The sequence below is a fragment of the Camellia sinensis genome, chromosome 5 (genome assembly GCF_055761805.1).
Source record: "Camellia sinensis isolate YWXY chromosome 5, ASM5576180v1, whole genome shotgun sequence".
In the NCBI taxonomy this organism is placed as follows: Eukaryota; Viridiplantae; Streptophyta; class Magnoliopsida; order Ericales; family Theaceae; genus Camellia; species Camellia sinensis.
In genome coordinates, this window is record NC_138965.1 from 17,828,202 (window position 1) to 17,846,004 (window position 17,803).

A 17,803-nucleotide genomic window follows, 5' to 3' on the forward strand; every position below is an offset into this window, starting at 1 on the left:
TAATTACACCGGGAGTAGCACGCCAAAGAAGCTGAAATCTACTGATAGTCGAGCTCTCTGTAAGATGAAGGAGGATTTGAGAGACTACCTGTAGAGAAAAAGACTCAACACCGAGATCGCATCCACCGTCATGCCGAGCACACCATTCTCGATAGAGTTAGATACGTTTGAGGCCCCAAAGATATTCAACATGCTGAGGTTTCAGATCTATGACGGTCAGTCTGATCCAAACTTTCATGTTGGTTTATTTAAATTCAATAGCTTTGTGGAGCGAGAGTGAGTAGCTGCTATGCAAAGTATTCCCCTCATCATTTGGGGAGCTAACATCGGATTGGTTCCATAAGTTGCCGAAAGAAACTATGAAGGGTTGGGAAGGCCTAGCCAAGATGCTTGTGGCCAGGTTTGTTACGAATAGGTCGCAGTCACTGAGGGTCATTCCCTATTGGCTTTAAAGATTAGCGATAGTGAAGGCCTCAGGGCTTACGCCAAGAGAAACTATGAGATATACAATAGAATTCCGACTTGTAACCAGGAACTGGTAGAAATCACTTGCAAAAACCTTACCAAAGAGCATGGAAGAGCTCATGGCACAGATTGAGAAGTATGCTAGAGTAGAGGAAGACACACAAGAAGCAAGGACTCCAAAACAAGAAAGGAGAAATGGCTCGCCGAAGCAAGGCTGGGAGAATGTCAGCGCTGACAGGTAGGAAATAGGAGTAAGGGCTACGCAGGTAGTCAATACGGTGTTCTAGATCCTGATCTATAAAGTCTTGAAGAGGGTCAGGAATCAACTGTACTATAGAGCGCCGAAGAAGATCCCTAGCAAGTTCATGGGCAACAACACAAGGAAGCATTGTGCCTACCATAATGAGAATGGGCACCTGACTCAAGGATGCTAGGCTCTGAAGTCACACTTGGAGGATCTAGTTAGATAGGGTCATCTAAGAGACCTAGTGGATAAAGTGAGGACAAGGGAAGGACATGCAAGGCTACCTTAGGCACTAGCAGCACCACTACCACCACCGCAGCAAGCAAAGGGATCTCGGGTAATAAATATGATTCACTCGAAGGTTAATGAGAATGAAGTTCGAGAAGAGACCTAGAGAGTAAGGCACTTGTAACATATATATCAGGTCCAGCAAAAGAAACCAGAACATACGAATACCAAGGACCGATGATTTCTTTTACGGAGGTCGACTTGGATATAGTGCAGCATCCGCACAACATTGCCCTGGTGGTAACTTTGAAGATTGGAGATTAGCAGGTGGGGCGTATACTGATTGACCAAGGCAGCTCTTGTGACATCATTTATGTCAGATATCACAAGGAGCTTGGCCTCCACCCAGATGATTTAGAGCAATCTGACAGCCCTATGGTCGAATTCAATGAAGCGCCGACATGGCCTCTAGGAACCACGAATCTAGAGGTGTGTACAGGGAGCAAGAAGGTAATAACGGAGTTTACTATGATAGAGACTTCTTCCTCGTACAATATCATTTTGGAACGACCTTGGTTGCATGTGATAAGGGTTGTTCCCTCAACGTTGTACCAATTGTTGCAATTCCCAACTGATTAGGGGATCAAAGAAGTAAGGGGGGACCAAGTACGGACAAAAAATTACTCCATGGCGGCAATGAAGTACACTTGTAGTGTAAGGAAAGCAGAGAGCGCTGAGATTGAAAGCGAAGACCATGAGGTCTTGGATGATTTCAAAAAAGAACCTGCCGAGAAGAGTGAAGAACCATTGAAAAAGGTTCTGGTGTAGGAAGAAGATGATGAACGATTCTTTCTTCTTGGCTCTAGTGTAGCCGAGGAAGAAGAAAGAGATCTGGAGGCTTTCTTGAGAGAGAACATAGAGGTGTTTGCTTGGATACCTTATGAGATGCTGGGGATCAGCCCCGAGGCCACCTGTCGCAAGCTTAACGTGGACAGATCGGCAGAACCTGTCATTCAGCGCGTAAAAAGGACGACATTGGTACATGTGCATGTAGTCGAGGAAGAAGTAGACAAGCTACTAGAGGCACATGCCATCAGAGAGGTAAATTATCCCACCTGGTTGTCTAATACAGTAGTGGTGAAGAAGAAGAATGGGAAATTGAGAGTCTGCGTGGACTTCACAAGCCTGAACAAGGCTTGCCCCAAGGATAGTTTTCCACTGCCCAAGATTGATCAACTATTGGATGCCACTTCAGGGCATGAGAGGGTGAGTTTTTTGGATGCATAGAGAGGTTTCACCAAATCGCAATGTATGCCCCAAACGAAGAGAAGACGACACTCATCATCCCTAAAGGACTCTATTATTACAGACTAATACCTTTTGGGTTGAAGAATGCAGGAGCAACCTACCAAAGATTGGTCACCAAGATGTTCAAACATCTAATTGAGAAGACAGTGAAGGTTTACATAGACAATATGGTTGTTAAAACCAAGGAACCTAGAAACCATCTGGCTAACTTGAAGGTGGCCTTTGACATCCTAAGGTCATATCGGCTTCGACTCAATGCCTCGAAGTGTGCATTTGGCGTTGGATCCGGTAAGTTCTTGGGATACTTGGTCACTAGAAGGGGTATTGAAGCAAGCCCATATCAAATCAAGGCCATTCTTGACTTGAAGAGCCTGACAACAGCCAAACAAATCCAGATTTTGACTGAAAGGGCGGCGGCCTTGAACAAGTTCATTAGTCGAAGTTTGGATAAATGTAAGCAGGTTTTTGGTTTATTAAAGAAGGCCACAGACTTTTTGTGGACAGAAGAATGTGAAGTCACCTTGGCTGACTTGAAGAGGTACTTGACAACCCCACCAATGTTGTCGAACCTGGTACCAGGAGAGGAATTATTTTTTTACCTGGCAGTTTCAGACCACGCCGTGAGTGCTGTGGTAATCTGAAAAGAAGGACGTGAGCAAAAGGTAGTGTACTATGTCAGCAAGACCCTAGCAAGTACGGAAACTAGGTACCTATCTCTTGAGAAGTTGACATTGGCCTTGGTATTGGCCTCAAAAAAGTTGAACCACTACTTTCAAGCCTACAAAATTGTGGTGCTAATTGAACATCTACTAAAGTCCCTGTTGCAGCATGGAGACCTCACAGGCAAGGAAACTCGATGGACAGTAGTTCTAGGCTAGTATGACTTAGAATTCAGGCCGAGAACAATAATCAAGGGCCAAGTTTTGGCCAACTTTGTGGCATAATTTTCTCCTGGCGCGATCCCAAGACGGGCACCGATGAGCCGTGACTTAGGATGTCCATGAAAAGAAGAGGAAAACCAACTGGGGTCACGGAACCCCACATCGGCAAAACAGAAGAAGATAGAGGAAAGGCTAAAACCATGTGACATTTACATTGGCGACTCCTTCTGCCTCTTTGTCTATGGCAGCTCAAACCGACAAGGGGCAAAGGCAAGAGTAGTTTTGGTATCACCAGATGGGCAAATGATAGAACAGTCCATTCATTTGGGGTTCAAGGCCTTAAATAACGAAACAGATTATGAGGCACTAATTGCTGGACTGAAATGGGTAGCGACTGTGGAAGCCGACGAGGTGGTAGTCTTTTGTGACTCCCAGCTCATTGCAAATCAAGCAACGGGCGAATACGCAGCCTGAGGTGAGAGAATGATAGCATACGTCGAGGAGGTTGTTAAGTTACTAATATGTTTTCAAAACTATCGGCTGCAATAGGTTAGCGGAGATGATAACAGCCATGCCGACACACTGGCTAACATCATCAGTGCAATGAAGTCAGATAAGGCAAGGACAATAATGGTTGATTATTTGTCAAGCCCAAGTATAGTGCCCCTAATAACAGAGTACGAAGCAATGTGCGTGGAGATGGGTTCGAGCTAGACGGACGCCATAGTTATGTTCCTCAAGGATGGTAGGCTCCCAACAAACCGAAAAGAAGCGCACAAGACTAGATTGAAGTTGGCCAGGTTCTGTCTGTCGATAGAAGGGCATCTATATAGAAGGTCCTTCATTGGATCCCTTCTGAGATGTGTGCATCTATCCTAGGTTGAGGACTTTTTGTAGGAGATCAATGAAGGTTTATGTGGAAGCAATGCTAAGGGCAGATCACTTGCTCATAGGGCCATATCTCAGGGATACTGGTGGCCCTACATGCAGAAGGATGTTGAAGCCTATGTGAGAAAATGCGAGAAGTGTCAGAGGTTTACAACATTGATACAACAGTTAGCTACAAATCTGAATCTAGCTTCCAGTTCCTAGCCATTTGCTTGGTGGGGCATGAATCTTGTTAGGCAATTGCCCCAACCACCAGTCAAAGGAAGTTCCTATTGATAGCAACTGACTACTTCACGAAGTGGGTAGAGGCAAAACTGTGGGAACCTGAATATACAAATCAAATAAATAATTAAGTAATAATTATTTTACAATCTCAAATGTTTTGATTGTGAATCCTAAAATACAAAGTAAATATTATTGGAGGGTCTTTTAATTAATTTTAAACCTAAAATAAAATCATGGTGAAAGCCTTTAATTTAGAGGGAAGATTTATTATTTAAAAAAAAAATAGGGGGCCAATTAGTTAGTATATTTTGATCTTGTAATAGTTGTATTTTATTTAAATTAATGCAGAGAGTAAATGAATTAAAACCAAAGATAATATTTTAGGGCCTTTTGTTTAGATACATAATGTTACCCTAGGTTGCCTAATACAATATAGGGCAGCAGCAGTAATAGCCACGGGAGAGAGAGAGTTTGAGACAAAAGAAGAAGAAGAAAAAAGGTTGCAACAAGGAAGGACTTTTGGGTGTGTGGTAGGTTCTAGGTTTCTTCTTTCTTTTATTTTTGTTCTTTATCCTTATTCTATTTCATTATTTAGTTCATTGATGGAGAGGTTGTAGGTTTATGTATTATCTATATATATATATATATATATACTGTTAAGAATATGAGGAGCTAAATTTATGTGTAAAGAATGGGTGTAATTCTCAGTTCAAAAATTCTGCACAAAACCACAAACTTTAAAAATCAAGAAACCATATCAAACGGATGAATTTTGAACTGAACTTTTTACAGTAGATTAATTACATATTGAATTGAATATCTGAATTTTCTCATAATTTTTGGGAGTCAAAATCTATATTAACTGGTGCGTTCAAATCTGTTCGGAAAACTGGTGTAAAACAGTAACTTCAAAAGTGTCGTTCTCGTTGGGTATAAATCTGAAAATTATCAAATTAGTTACGAGTCTAGTTTCTTACATTTTTGGCCTTGCATTGATTGCTTGTGTATACTAAGAGAGCCATTAATTTCTTTAAAGCGCTGTAGAAAACAACCTGTTTGGGCATAATTAACTGTTAATAATTATTTTGATAAGGAAATCAAGTAAAACCAATTGGGTTTGAAACTTAGGATATATTAGTTGATATTTGGAGGGTTTTGGAATTTTTTGAACAACGTGGAGTGGGTTTTTTAATTTTCAAAGTTAGCGAATAGATTGGGAAAGCTTTTTTAAAATTCTGTTTATCTTAAAGTTACTTTTAATTAAGTTTCGATTTAAACCAATGTCTTGGGTGATTTTAGACCTTGAAGAACATGAGCTTAGGTAATATTCAAGAGTAATGGTGAGTTGGATTGAGCCGTGTTAGTGTGCTTTAGTTTGGGGTTACTTAGCTTCTTATTCTTTAGTATTTTTAAATTAGTAGTGACGTGTAGTTTTCATACTTGGTTCAGGGCACTAATTGGACTTTATACTCTATTCAAGGATAGCATTATCCCGTTTTCAGGTGAGTAGTTGCATACTACATATTTTTGTAAATGTTCCCTTACCCTGAATTGTTGGAAAATTGAATTGTTGTTTCAAGACTAAACTGTTTTGATAAATTATTATAGTATCAATGGAATTAAATTATTTCTGAAACATGTGTAAACCTAGCATACTGTAAATTAGTTGTTATGGTCTCATGTTTATAATGGTGAACTACCATGTTTTACGAAACTGAATTGTATTGATTATCGGGGCCATCTATATATTTAGATCAGGGAAATTACTTCACTGTCTGTGGTGACTCTGGCCAATAGGGAAAAGATCCGGGTTGGGCCGTGATGACTCTAGTGCTCAACGATTGTAAGGAAAACACCTCGGTTGGGCTAGGTGACCTTCAATCGGATCGTCTTAGAGAAAAGGCCCGGGTTGCCACCTCGAGGATGACTCTTGGTTCGATATTGGATCTAACGAGCTTATTGCCATGAGAACTGTGTGGCATGTTACTTGTTATTCTTGGTACCTAGAAAATTATTGGTGTTCATGTTGTAATCTGTTTTAAGTGAAAAATGTCATTTATCATATTTTTGAGAGACATAAGTATTTTAACTGTTGAACCGTGGAACTTTCTTTTTGAAACAGATTATCTTCATCAAAAGTGTATGCCAATCTAGTTTCTGTGATACATATCTTATTTTGGAATCGATCCCTGTTTTCAAAACTGTATACACTATCCATGTTGCTACTCACTGAGCTATCAGCTGACTTAGTTGTTTATCATTTCCAGGTGTTAGAAGGACTTAGAGTGGACTCATGTCGTAGCGGGGACTCAATTGCATAGACCTCTAGGACATTCATTTATTTTGTTTTAGATTGTTATGTCAAGTTTGTGTATATTTCTTTTCATTCTTATTGAGATTCATTTAGGATTATTTTGATATATGGGCTGTTTATATCCCATAAGTTTAGATGGTATTGATTACGGTTGGTTTTTCTATTTATACTTTTGGCATGTCACTGGATTGAGTTTGGTTATTTATTACTGGACTTGTTTTAGTTGTTCAATGTGATTATGGATTCGTGTTTAGGGTTACTTGTGCCTTGGGCTAAGGCCCTGTGGGCCACGGCCGATCATACCCAGGTTTGGGGTGTGACAAGAACCCTTAGCCAAAATATGAGATGTGGAGGTGATGAATTTTATCTGGAAAAACATAATCACTAGATTTGAAATCTCAAGAGCCATAATATCAGATAATGACACTCACTTTGATAGCAAGTTGATTAAAAACTTATGTGCGAAATACAAGATCAAGAGCTAGTATTCTACTCCTAGCTTTTCCCAGAGTAATGGACAAGTAGAGGCGTCCAACAAGACCATCTTGGATGGAATCAAGAAAAGGCTAGAAGTTACTAAGGGCAAGTGTGTGGAGGAATTGCCAAATGTCCTATGGGCGTATCGGACTACACTGAGAAGATCTACTGCAGAATCACCCTTTGCCATGGCATATGCCACCGAAGCAGTTATCTCCTTAGAGGTCAGCATCCCTGGAATCAAAGCCCATGGAGTGGAGAATGGAACGAACGAGGCTTTTCTTTCTCGAGATCTTGATCTAATAGAAAAAAAAAAAAAGAAAAGAAATGAGAGAGCATCAATTTGACTAGGGGCATACCAGCAGCAGCTTGCTAGGGCATACAACAAAAAGGGGAATCCCAGAGAGGTTCAAATTGGAGATCTCGTCCTTAGAAAGGTTGGTGACAATAAAAAGGATCCCAAGGAGGACAAGCTTGGCCCAAACTGGGAAGGACCATATCAAATCATCTCGATCACTGGCAATATTACTTACCAACTGGAAGACACTGATGGAAAGGAGTTTCCAAGACCCTGGAACATAAGCAATTTAAAGTATTTCTACCATTAATTTCTATTTTTTGAGATTTATGTAAAGATTTTATTAGTCGAAGTGTTAATAAAATGCTAGCACAATTTTGTTTTTATGAAATATTATTGAAACTTGTGCGATAGGACTGAACAGTCTTATGACAATGTTCCCATGGTGAACATGACGAATAACTTAGACTTTCCATCTTGGTAGAGTTGAACTAAGTTTGCAATGTTTCGGTATGAAACATGACAACTAACTTAGACTTGCTATATTGGTATAGTTGAACCGAGTTTGTGATATTTCAGCATAAAACATGACGAATAACTTAGACTTGCCATAATGCTAGAGTTGAACTAAGTTTGCGATGTTTCGACATGGAACATGACGAATAACTTAGAGTTGCCACGATGGTAGAGTTTAACTAGGTTTTCGATGTTTCGACAAGAAACATGACGAAACTGGCCATGACTTGGTCAGTTTGGAAAGCCGAGGAGTATGGTACTTTTGGTGCAGTAAGGTTAAGCCTTAAGTACTTTGTTTGGGCTAGCCAAGCATGCTAACCTCAGCCAAGAATGTCTAAGAGAGACTTAAGCAATAACCATGTGATGCGTCCTTAATGTGAACATAAGTGGTACTTACGTTCACATTAGGGGACAGGAAGCGGGAATGAGCATAACACTTGTGGAATATTTTGAGAAAAATTCCAAGTTGAAGTTATCCGAGATCATTGGCAAGTGATACTATCCGAGATAAGTCAATTCGAGATGACAGTATTGTACTATGCCTGAAGCATAGTTGTCTGAGATACCCAGTCAGGTTATTAGAGTTGGAAGGATGAAGTCTTGCCAGAAGACAGTTAGTACCAGTGAAGAAACAACACTTGTAAAAAGTTTGTTGGAAAAATTTTGTAAGTGTTGTTTGGCCGAGATAAATAACAGAAGTGTGGTTATCTAAGATAATTAAGCAGTTCTAAATCTGACATATGGATGTATTTGAGGTGAGGAGCCCAGTTGTCAGACTTGGAAAGATCAAAAAAATTCTAAGTATGAAACAATATACAAGGCATAAAGCAAATGCATTGAGCATACATGGAAAACATCCAACACTCAGAAGAAAAAAGAAGATTTGCATTCACAGAAACAATGTGTTCAAACACACAAAAGGCACATCGGCCTGGCATAAAAGATAACTTGTTTAGTTACAAAATATGGCACTACGGCCCGACAAAAGAGAAAATTGTTCAAACACAAAGGATTTTGAAACAACAAAGTTACAAAAGGTCCAAGAAAAGAAAAAAAAAAATCCTAATGGTCTTTAGCATCTTTTTCAGATTGTGCTACCTCGGCAATTGGCATTGTTTCGGCCTCGGCAAACAATTGAGTAGACTTTTCGTCTCGATCTCGACGTTGATCTCAAGCAGGCTCTAGTCTAGACTCTTCTCTGCAGATTGGATCTCGGCCTCAAGGATAGCCTTCTGGATGGAGGTGCCTTTGGAGACCTTGTCTTTTTCATCTTCGATCAAGTCCAGGATTTGATCATTAAGAGTCGGGAACTTAGCCCCAGCAGCGATCTCGACCATACTGGCTTTTTCAGCCTCAGCGTCATCATCTTCAAAAGCGGCTTCTTCTTCGGCCTCTAACTGGTCAGGCGAGGGGGGGAAGGGCACATTGAGTCTGTTGATGTCTCGGAGAGACGAGTCATCGGGCATGGATAGCTCCTTGAGTGTCGCCATCCAGCTAAGATAATAGCCTTTGTTGCAGGCCAGATTGACTTGGGCCTTGTACTGGTCGTGTACGGTGGCTTGCCCTTGCTCGAACGCCTTCTCATCGGCCATCATTACCTCGGCCTCCGTTGACTCGATGGCCTCTTTGAGTTTGGCCTTGGCTTCTGTTGCTTTGACCTCAGCGGCCTTGGCATCGGTCTTTGCGACTTCGGTGGTGGCCTCTGCGACTTCGACATTAGCCTCAGCTTTGCTCTAAGCATTTTTAGCAGCTTTTGTTTTGTCCAGGACGCTCCATACGCGGGTCTTAGCTTCGTTGAGTGAAGCCAGGAGACATGCAGCTTCCTGTGTCTTTTTGATGAGGTCCTTCTTTACCATCTCGGCCTTGACTACATAGGAGTGGGCATACTGGATGGCCTGTAAGAAAAGGAACAAGTTAGAAAAATTGGTTAAGTAGAGGAACTAAAAAGTGAAAATAGCAAGGAAGAAGTTAACAAACTTACCGAGATTGAATGGCGCATCATCATCATGAAGTTTTCATATTGGTTGAACTCGGCGACCTGGTTCATGTCGACCGATAGGAGAACGACTGTGGACAACGCAGCGCCGATTTCCAGGCTTTACACTGCGTTATCGCTGGCCTTAAGAGGCATGTCACCGACTAATACCTCGGGCGGCCATGTATCGTCAGGGTGGAAACTGTTCCCAACCTTTGGGCCCTTCAATCTCTTCTTCTCCTGCAGCGGTGCATCGGATGATTCAAACTTGGCTGGCCTTTTCTCAGTGTCGACCAGTTTGGATATTCGAATAGAGTCTTCTAGATCCTTTTCAGAATCAGAAGGAATGTGAGTAATAGTAACCTTTGCCTTGGCCTTCTTTACACATTTCGGCTTCAACTTCGACTTTGGCTGAGAATGTGGGGTGGATTACATAGATACAACGTCGGGCAAATTGGCCAGTAGGTCCTCCGTAACTGTCGGTTTGCGACCCATCTCCTCGACGGTGGCAGCAATGGTCACTCTAGAGTTCGACCAGCAAGACCGTGCAAAATTTTACATCGATGTTAGCGCTGGAATGATGGAATGAGTTGGGTTGCAGCAAAGGGTGAGAGCTGTTCAACAGGATCCGAACTAGATGCTTGGTCTAGCCTGGATGAAGATGTAGCTGGTGGAATGGACACAGAAGGCGGAGTTTGGTTTCTTCTGGGAACGTTGGGGAGCTGGGACTGGTATGTCGGCACGTAGTTCAACAGAATAGGTGCCTTGCATTTTTCGATTGGCAGACCCAGAAGCTGGTTGAGATCTTAGCTTAGGATACACTCCTGGCGAAAATTCTTTGACGGCTGGGGAAGAGCTGCAGAAACAATGAGAAAACATTAGTATATTTAAGAGAATTAAATTGCTAAGTTTTAACAGAAATAAAACTATGGGGTGACTAAGTTCTTACCCTCATCTTCCCTAAAAACTCCTCGGCGTAATGGGAAGAGATGAAGAATGTCATCCAACGCGAACTCTCAGTTTCTCGTGACAATCAAATAATCCTCTCCAGCGCCTTTATTGGAGTCAGGAAGGTCGGCTATAAGCTTGTACTTGGTGGATCTGGGCTTCAGGTAGTAAGTATAGTCACTTTTGGATTTAAGGCCACAAATTGTGTAACAATATTAGAGGTCGGACAGAGTTATCCTAGCCTTTTCCCGGCATGCTAGCTCAGCAACACAGTTGATGACCCTAAAGGTATTGACTGCTAACTGCATGGGGTTGAGTTTATAAAAGTGAAGGACTTCTCTAAAGAAAATGTCAAGGGGGAGTCTGATTCCACCGTCGATAAAAGAGACTATTGGAAAGGGGTAGAAGGCCTCTCCTGGCATCATGGAGTCCTCTTCGCTAGCCAACCTGAGACGAACATCGGTTGGGATAAAGAACTCCTGGTGAAAATTTTCAGGTTTGGTCGGCGAATCTATTCTCCACTTCAACATACATATGATCTCAGCTAGGGTGATTTGTGTACTATTGTCTGTGTAAAAAGGGTTTAATGTGGGTTCAAAGACCTTAGCAAGACCCTAATGAGCACTAGGGTAAGGGTTCTTAAAGATCTAAGGGAGGATTTGTTTCAGTTTTCCTAAGTATATGATTTCTAAGTCAAAACCCAAACCTAGAATCCATGCAAGTGAACAATATTTGAAGACAGAATCTGGAAGCAAAGCAAGAAAAGCAGAAAATAAGCATGATTCAAAAAAAGAAAGAGAAAAATAACAATGTGGCAAGTGTAGTGGCATGGAGCAGTGGTTCAAGAACACGACAAATTTGAAGAAAGACACAATTCAGAATCAAGAAGTAGAAAACTAGAGGCATTGTCGAATTTGTGAGCATCAATTCATGACATTTAATGAATGAGTATAAGGGAGTGTACAGGAACAATGAAGAAAAACAGAGTACATGTATGAATACAGATTCAATAGCAGCACAGAAGTGATTACAAATAAAATTTAAGGCATGTAGCAAATTCAAGAGCGGAAAATATAGAAGAACAGAAAGTCAAGAACAGTAGAGAACAAAAAATGAAAAAGAGTAAATTGAAGACTTACAGAATAGAGCTGAAGAAATGGCCACTGGATTCGTAATCACCAAAGTCAGATGGTGACGGAGCAATGAGAAGATTGTCGAAGGTGATGAACAAATGGCTACTGGAAGCTCGAAGGAACAGTAATGGCGGTTTGAGAGAGGTTTGATAGAGAGAAATTTTGAGACACGAAAGAGAAATTGAATTTGCAAAAGTGAGAAGGCGAAGAGAGAAAAAGAGAGTTTTGTCAAAAACTGAAAAGATGAAAAAATGTTATGAAAGTACCTTAGATGACGTGCTTGTCAAGCGACGTGGACAGAAATGACGCGATTTGATAATGCGTGTCAGGTACGGGCCAATAAGGATGGAACAAGTGAAGGAAATGGTTGAAATGATTGTGTATGACAACTCATGCACAGTTGAAACTCTTGAAATTCTTGAAATAATGGGGTAGGAACCTCGATTGGAGCTTGAGCTTGATTGAAATGCTTAAAGGAAATTGGTTCTTGGTTCTTGATTCTTGATTCTTGATAAAGTTGGCAATTGAATCTTAATTACTTGAATCCAACGAGTCATGAGCTCGGTAGGAGTAGTATCTGAGTTTTGAGCCGGCATGTTGGTTAGACAAACAATATAGGTTCCACTATCTCAGGTTGCTGAGGTAATAGAACCTAGGAGACAACTGTGGGGAAGGATTTTGCGAATGACAACATGTGGCCAAGATAGCCCGAGATGTCAACTAAGGTGCCACGTGGATGAGTCATGTTGCCAAGGTGACCATGGCGTTGCCGAGATGTTCTGCGGTAATGCCGGAATCCCGAGGTATCCGAATAAGGGACAAGAGTCCTAGAACAAAGGATGATCACAGTCTGGATAAGGATAAGGCTCATGAAGAGTTTATCCTTGTCTAGCCAAGAGTCCAAGATGAGTATTGAGACTCAGTCCAATAAAGTAAGTCTTCTAGGTGATCGGGTCACTGCTGGTTATAAAAGTAAGGCACCCTCGTGGGTCTGAGGTAAGTTTTTTTCTTGGGAGTTTAAGTACTATTTTGATATCTGTGACAGATAAATTTTATTGACTTGATCGTCGGAGTGCCCCCAAGTGGACGAATCACCGTAAAGTTCTTATCTCCTTGTTGGCAGGTAGTTGGTTCATTCTATTTTGCCGGTGTTCTCCAGCTGAGTTTCCCTTTTGGTTATGTGGTCAGAAATCAACACCCACAAGTTATATAATACAATATATATATATACGTGTGTTCATATTCTGAAAACAGTGATGAACATAAAAAAAAAAAAACAAAGCTTCTAAAAAGAAAAAAATAGAAAAATCAAAAAAGAATAAAGAAAAATGTACGAAAGATTGTTATTATAGAAAACCATGCAGGTTGAGTATTTCTATCTCAAAGTATTTACATTAATTAAAACTTGTATTAAAATTATTATATTTTAAAGAGGGGCCTAACTTCCCTCCAATCCTAGATCAAACTGGAGGGTGCTGTTAGGCCCCTGGGGGCCCACCACGGGTCCCATTTTGATAATCTGAACCGTCAATGTGTAGAACTTGTCGAGTACTATATGCCTGTAAAATATCATATTGATCGGATATCAATAGCCACATGATCAAATCAGTTTTGTATAAGAAAAAAAATGAACGGTAAAAAAATAAACGGTTGACAGAAAACTAATCCAATGAGATAGCTATTGATATCCGATCAATGTGATATTTTATAGGCATATAGTACTCAGCGAGTTCTACACATTAAATGGTTCGAATTATCAAATCAAGACCCGTGGTGGCTCCCATGGGCCAAACAGTATCCTCTAGTCTGATATGGGACTAGAGAGAAGCCACTGCCTTTAAAGAGTAACAAAGATTTGAGGGCTTGATAGTAATTGTTGAATGCAACACTGCTCAACATTTTGAAGTCCTCATAATTGTACTTCCACTAGCCACTTGTGTCTCCATGCGCATCGCGTGCTAAGTTAAACCACTACAAACAAAAATAAAATTTGACAAAGTAACCTAAGGGTGGTTAGCAACTTGGCAAAGGCTTGGGGATTAAGCTCCTAGGTCTCAAGTTCAAAACCCCCTTGGGTCAATCTCCTGGGCGTAGCACAGTTAGTTGGGAGGTTAGCCTCAAGCAGCTTCATCGCACTTGGTGTGGGCTTAATGCTCTTCCGTTGTGCGAGTTCTGACTTAAGTGGAACTTGTCTTAGGAGGTCGGGACAAGTTCCTAGGTTAGTAATCTCTGTAAGAGGTGCTGCCTTAATGCTGCCTTAAACCTACAGGCGAGTGGGAGGATTTTCCTGTAACAAAAAAAATAAATAAAAAATAAAATTTGACAATATAATGTTTCACTCACTTCGATAGTTGTGTATTTAGACGTGTAAATGAGTGTGATTGTAACATTGTTCATATTTATTATTAAGGTTAAGTTTTATTAAAAAAAAAAATATCATGAAAAATTTTATAAAAATTATTTATTCTTAGATTATACATATAATATAATAAAATATCATAAATTAATTAAAGAAAGAAAATTTTTCGTAAATTTTTTTATGATATATATATATATATATTTATAAAGCATATCATTACTCTTTATTATTTCATATATTAATATTATATTAAAATTATGCATGAATTATTAGATCAGGAGTTGAGATGATAAAGTAAAATATAATAAAAAAATTTGTGATCATCTAACCATTATTTTAGTGTAAACCCTCCTAGGACTACCCTATATAAACAGACAACCCCAACCACTTACCTTAACATAAACTTAGATCAGAAACAGAAATGAAAATGAGGTCTTGGGCCTTGACAATACTCTGTTTGTTGGCCGCATTACTAATTACAAAAGGCTCAGCCGAGCAATGTGGTAGGCAAGCTGAGGGTGCACTTTGCCCAGGAGGGCTTTGCTGCAGCGAATACGGTTGGTGTGGCACCACATATGACTATTGTGGTCCTGGTTGCCAAAGCCAATGCTGGATCACTCCTCCTCCTCCTCCTCCTCCTCCTACTACTCCGCCTCCTCCTCCTCCTCCTTCACCGCCAGGTGGTGAGAATATCACCAATCTCATTACTAGCTCTATGTTTGATCAAATGTTTCCAAATCGAAACGACAGTAGATGCAATAGCGAGGATTTCTACACCTACGACGCCTTCATAACCGCGGCCAAGTCCTTTCCTGCCTTTGCCACCACTAGCGACACCGATACATGTAAAAGGGAGCTTGCAGCTTTCTTCGGCCAAACTTCCCAGGAAACTTCTGGTTATTTAGTCCATCCTCACTCATTTCCCGTGGCCATCACACACACACACACACACACGATTGATTGAATGAGTGATGAATATGGAATTGTTAATGTATGTGTATGATATTATTAGGTGGCTGGGAGACTGCACCAGGTGGGCGTTACATGTGGGGATACTGCTTTATTAAAGAATTAAACCCGCCTAGTGACTACTGCGATCAAGGATCTCAAACTCAATGGCCCTGTGCTCCCGGCAAGCAATATTACGGCCGAGGCCCAATCCAACTTTCCTAGTAAGTCAAATGCTTGCTTCTGCTTTTGCTTTTTATTATTAATCATGGAAATACTTTGACTTTATGTTTTCATATATATTAATTTCAGCAATTACAACTATGGACAAGCAGGAGAGGCCTTGGGATTGGACCTCTTGAACAACCCAGATCTAGTAGAAACTGACCCAGTCATCTCATACCAGACGGCTCTATGGTTTTGGATGACGCCACAATACCCAAAGCCTTCGTGCCACGATGTCATCATTGGAAATTGGACACCAACGTCAGCTGACCAATTGGCAGGTCGGGTTCCTGGGTACGGTATCATCACAAACATCATAAATGGCGGTCTTGAATGCGGTCATGGCGAGGATTCAATTGTTAAGTATCGCATAGGGTTCTATCAGAGGTACTGTAGTGATGAAATATTTGATGTTAGCACCGGTGACAACCTTGACTGCTACAACCAGTCGCCTTTCGGAACCGGACTCTTGCTTGACTCTATGTAATTGCAACTTCCCTACCGTTGTTGCAATCAGTTCAAAACTGCACAAGCCACTGTTGTACTAAACTAAAATAAGTGTGCACAATAATAATGACTATCAACTTTTTCTGTTCCGGCTCCGAGTGATTGCAATATTTTCAGCAGAAACAAATTAAAATGTCACACATCACAATGAAAATCAAAGTTGGCCACAAATATATATTACTTTTATGAACATTCATGAATTACTACAAAATTGGCTACTATTTCCTGTCCATTACACTATACTTGGTACCATCAGACAATATATGTGTGGGTTAGATATAACCTGTATGTGCTCTGTTCAAACTTTATCAATGGAAGAATTAATGGATGCATAGACTTTGAATTTCTTGTACTGAAGCTCGGCCATAAAATTTGTCGTGCCTATATTGCCTCAATGGCCTTCTCAAGCTTTGGTTTGCTCGGCCACATAGTTTCACATCTTTACTCAACAAAAGCTCTAATGCTTTCTCAAAGGTTCTTTAGAAAAAAATTTAAATAGACGAAAACCATGCAAGCAAAATAAGAGTTAACCAATATATAAGAAACAAGAACTGGCATCAAGACTAGGTGGCTTTTCTTTGGTTTCCAAATTGATAAGCCACAAGATTGTAGCATCGCTAAATGAAGAAACAAACAATACTACAAATGATTTTGAGAAATTTGATTGTGTATTGCAATCACTCATCGGTCACAAGAAAAGCACAAGTAATAATGCAAATTTGCAAAATCAGTTGGCAAAGATGGAACTGAGCATTGAAGATTTCGAAGAACTAGAGTACTTGTTCAGGCGTTTGATCAAAATTAGAGTTTCCCTCCTCAACATTCTTAATCACTAGCCCAAAATTTTGTTAGAAAAGTCTTTTGATTAGTTTTTTATACTTGTACATGAGATGTACACTTGTGATTATACTTTGAATATTAATCAATACATATGACTTGTTACAATTTTGGAACAAATTTAATTACTTATTTCCACTTATCATGTGTGCAATATCAATTGGACATGAAATAAAGTATCCGAACATGCCTCCCTGTAAAAATTCTCCACCAATTGGAACACCCAACCACGCTATGGTGAAAAAAGTAAATAAATAAATAAACCAATAAAAAAGAAAGAAAATATTGTACTTGAGTTATTGTTTGGTAAATACTAAAAAAGTGACATTTGTAAATTTTTAATTTTTTTTTAGTTTTAGGTTCTTCTAGTGTAGACGAAGCTAAAAATGAAAAGTAAGAAAAGGGGACCAAATTTGAAATAAAATTCATTAAAAAAATCTATGTAAAAAAATTGGGATAGAATGTTTTTATAGGTAAGGATTTTCCCACTCCATTTTTGATGAGCCAAAAGACAAAAATTAAAGTGCGAAGAGTTAACAGTGGAATGTAAATATTATTATTATTTTTGTAAGGCAACTCTCACTTGTTGGAATATTTATAAAAGTAGAGTCCACATTAGATAAAGGGAGCCACTATTTTTATTCAATTTTATTCTAAATACACATTAGATAGAGTCCACATCATTACTATTCCTACTACACTTTATTCTAAATGCACTCCGTTCTATGCATAATAAAGACAAAGAAGTGAATGCATTTGGAACAAAGTAGAATGAGAATAGAGGCTCCTAGATAAAAGGTTAAAAGAGTGAGTCTTAATATACATTCGATGACTCTCTACTTACAAGTTTAGACTTTTAAGTCGATATGAATTTCAAACAATATATATTGGGCTCAATATATGCATGTAATGTTGGGTTTGCATAGAGGCTTGGTGCATGTAACAAGATTGGACCACCATAATATAAAGTGGCATACGATGGAGTGTGTGCTAGTGGCCTTAGTATCGGGTTTGCACAGAGACTTGG

At 39.9% G+C, this 17,803-nt stretch overlaps 1 protein-coding gene across 1 annotated transcript; it reads left to right on the plus strand.

Annotated features, from left to right (window-relative positions):
- Positions 1-14,585: 14,585 nt before the first annotated feature.
- On the plus strand, positions 14,586-16,028 carry LOC114289655 (endochitinase). The gene is made up of 3 exons (XM_082868301.1): positions 14,586-15,155; positions 15,272-15,431; positions 15,520-16,028. The coding sequence occupies exons 1-3, from the start codon at positions 14,681-14,683 to the stop codon at positions 15,917-15,919; spliced, it is 1,035 nt and encodes a 344-aa protein (XP_082724427.1). The 5' UTR covers positions 14,586-14,680; the 3' UTR covers positions 15,920-16,028.
- The last annotated feature ends 1,775 nt before the right edge of the window (positions 16,029-17,803 follow it).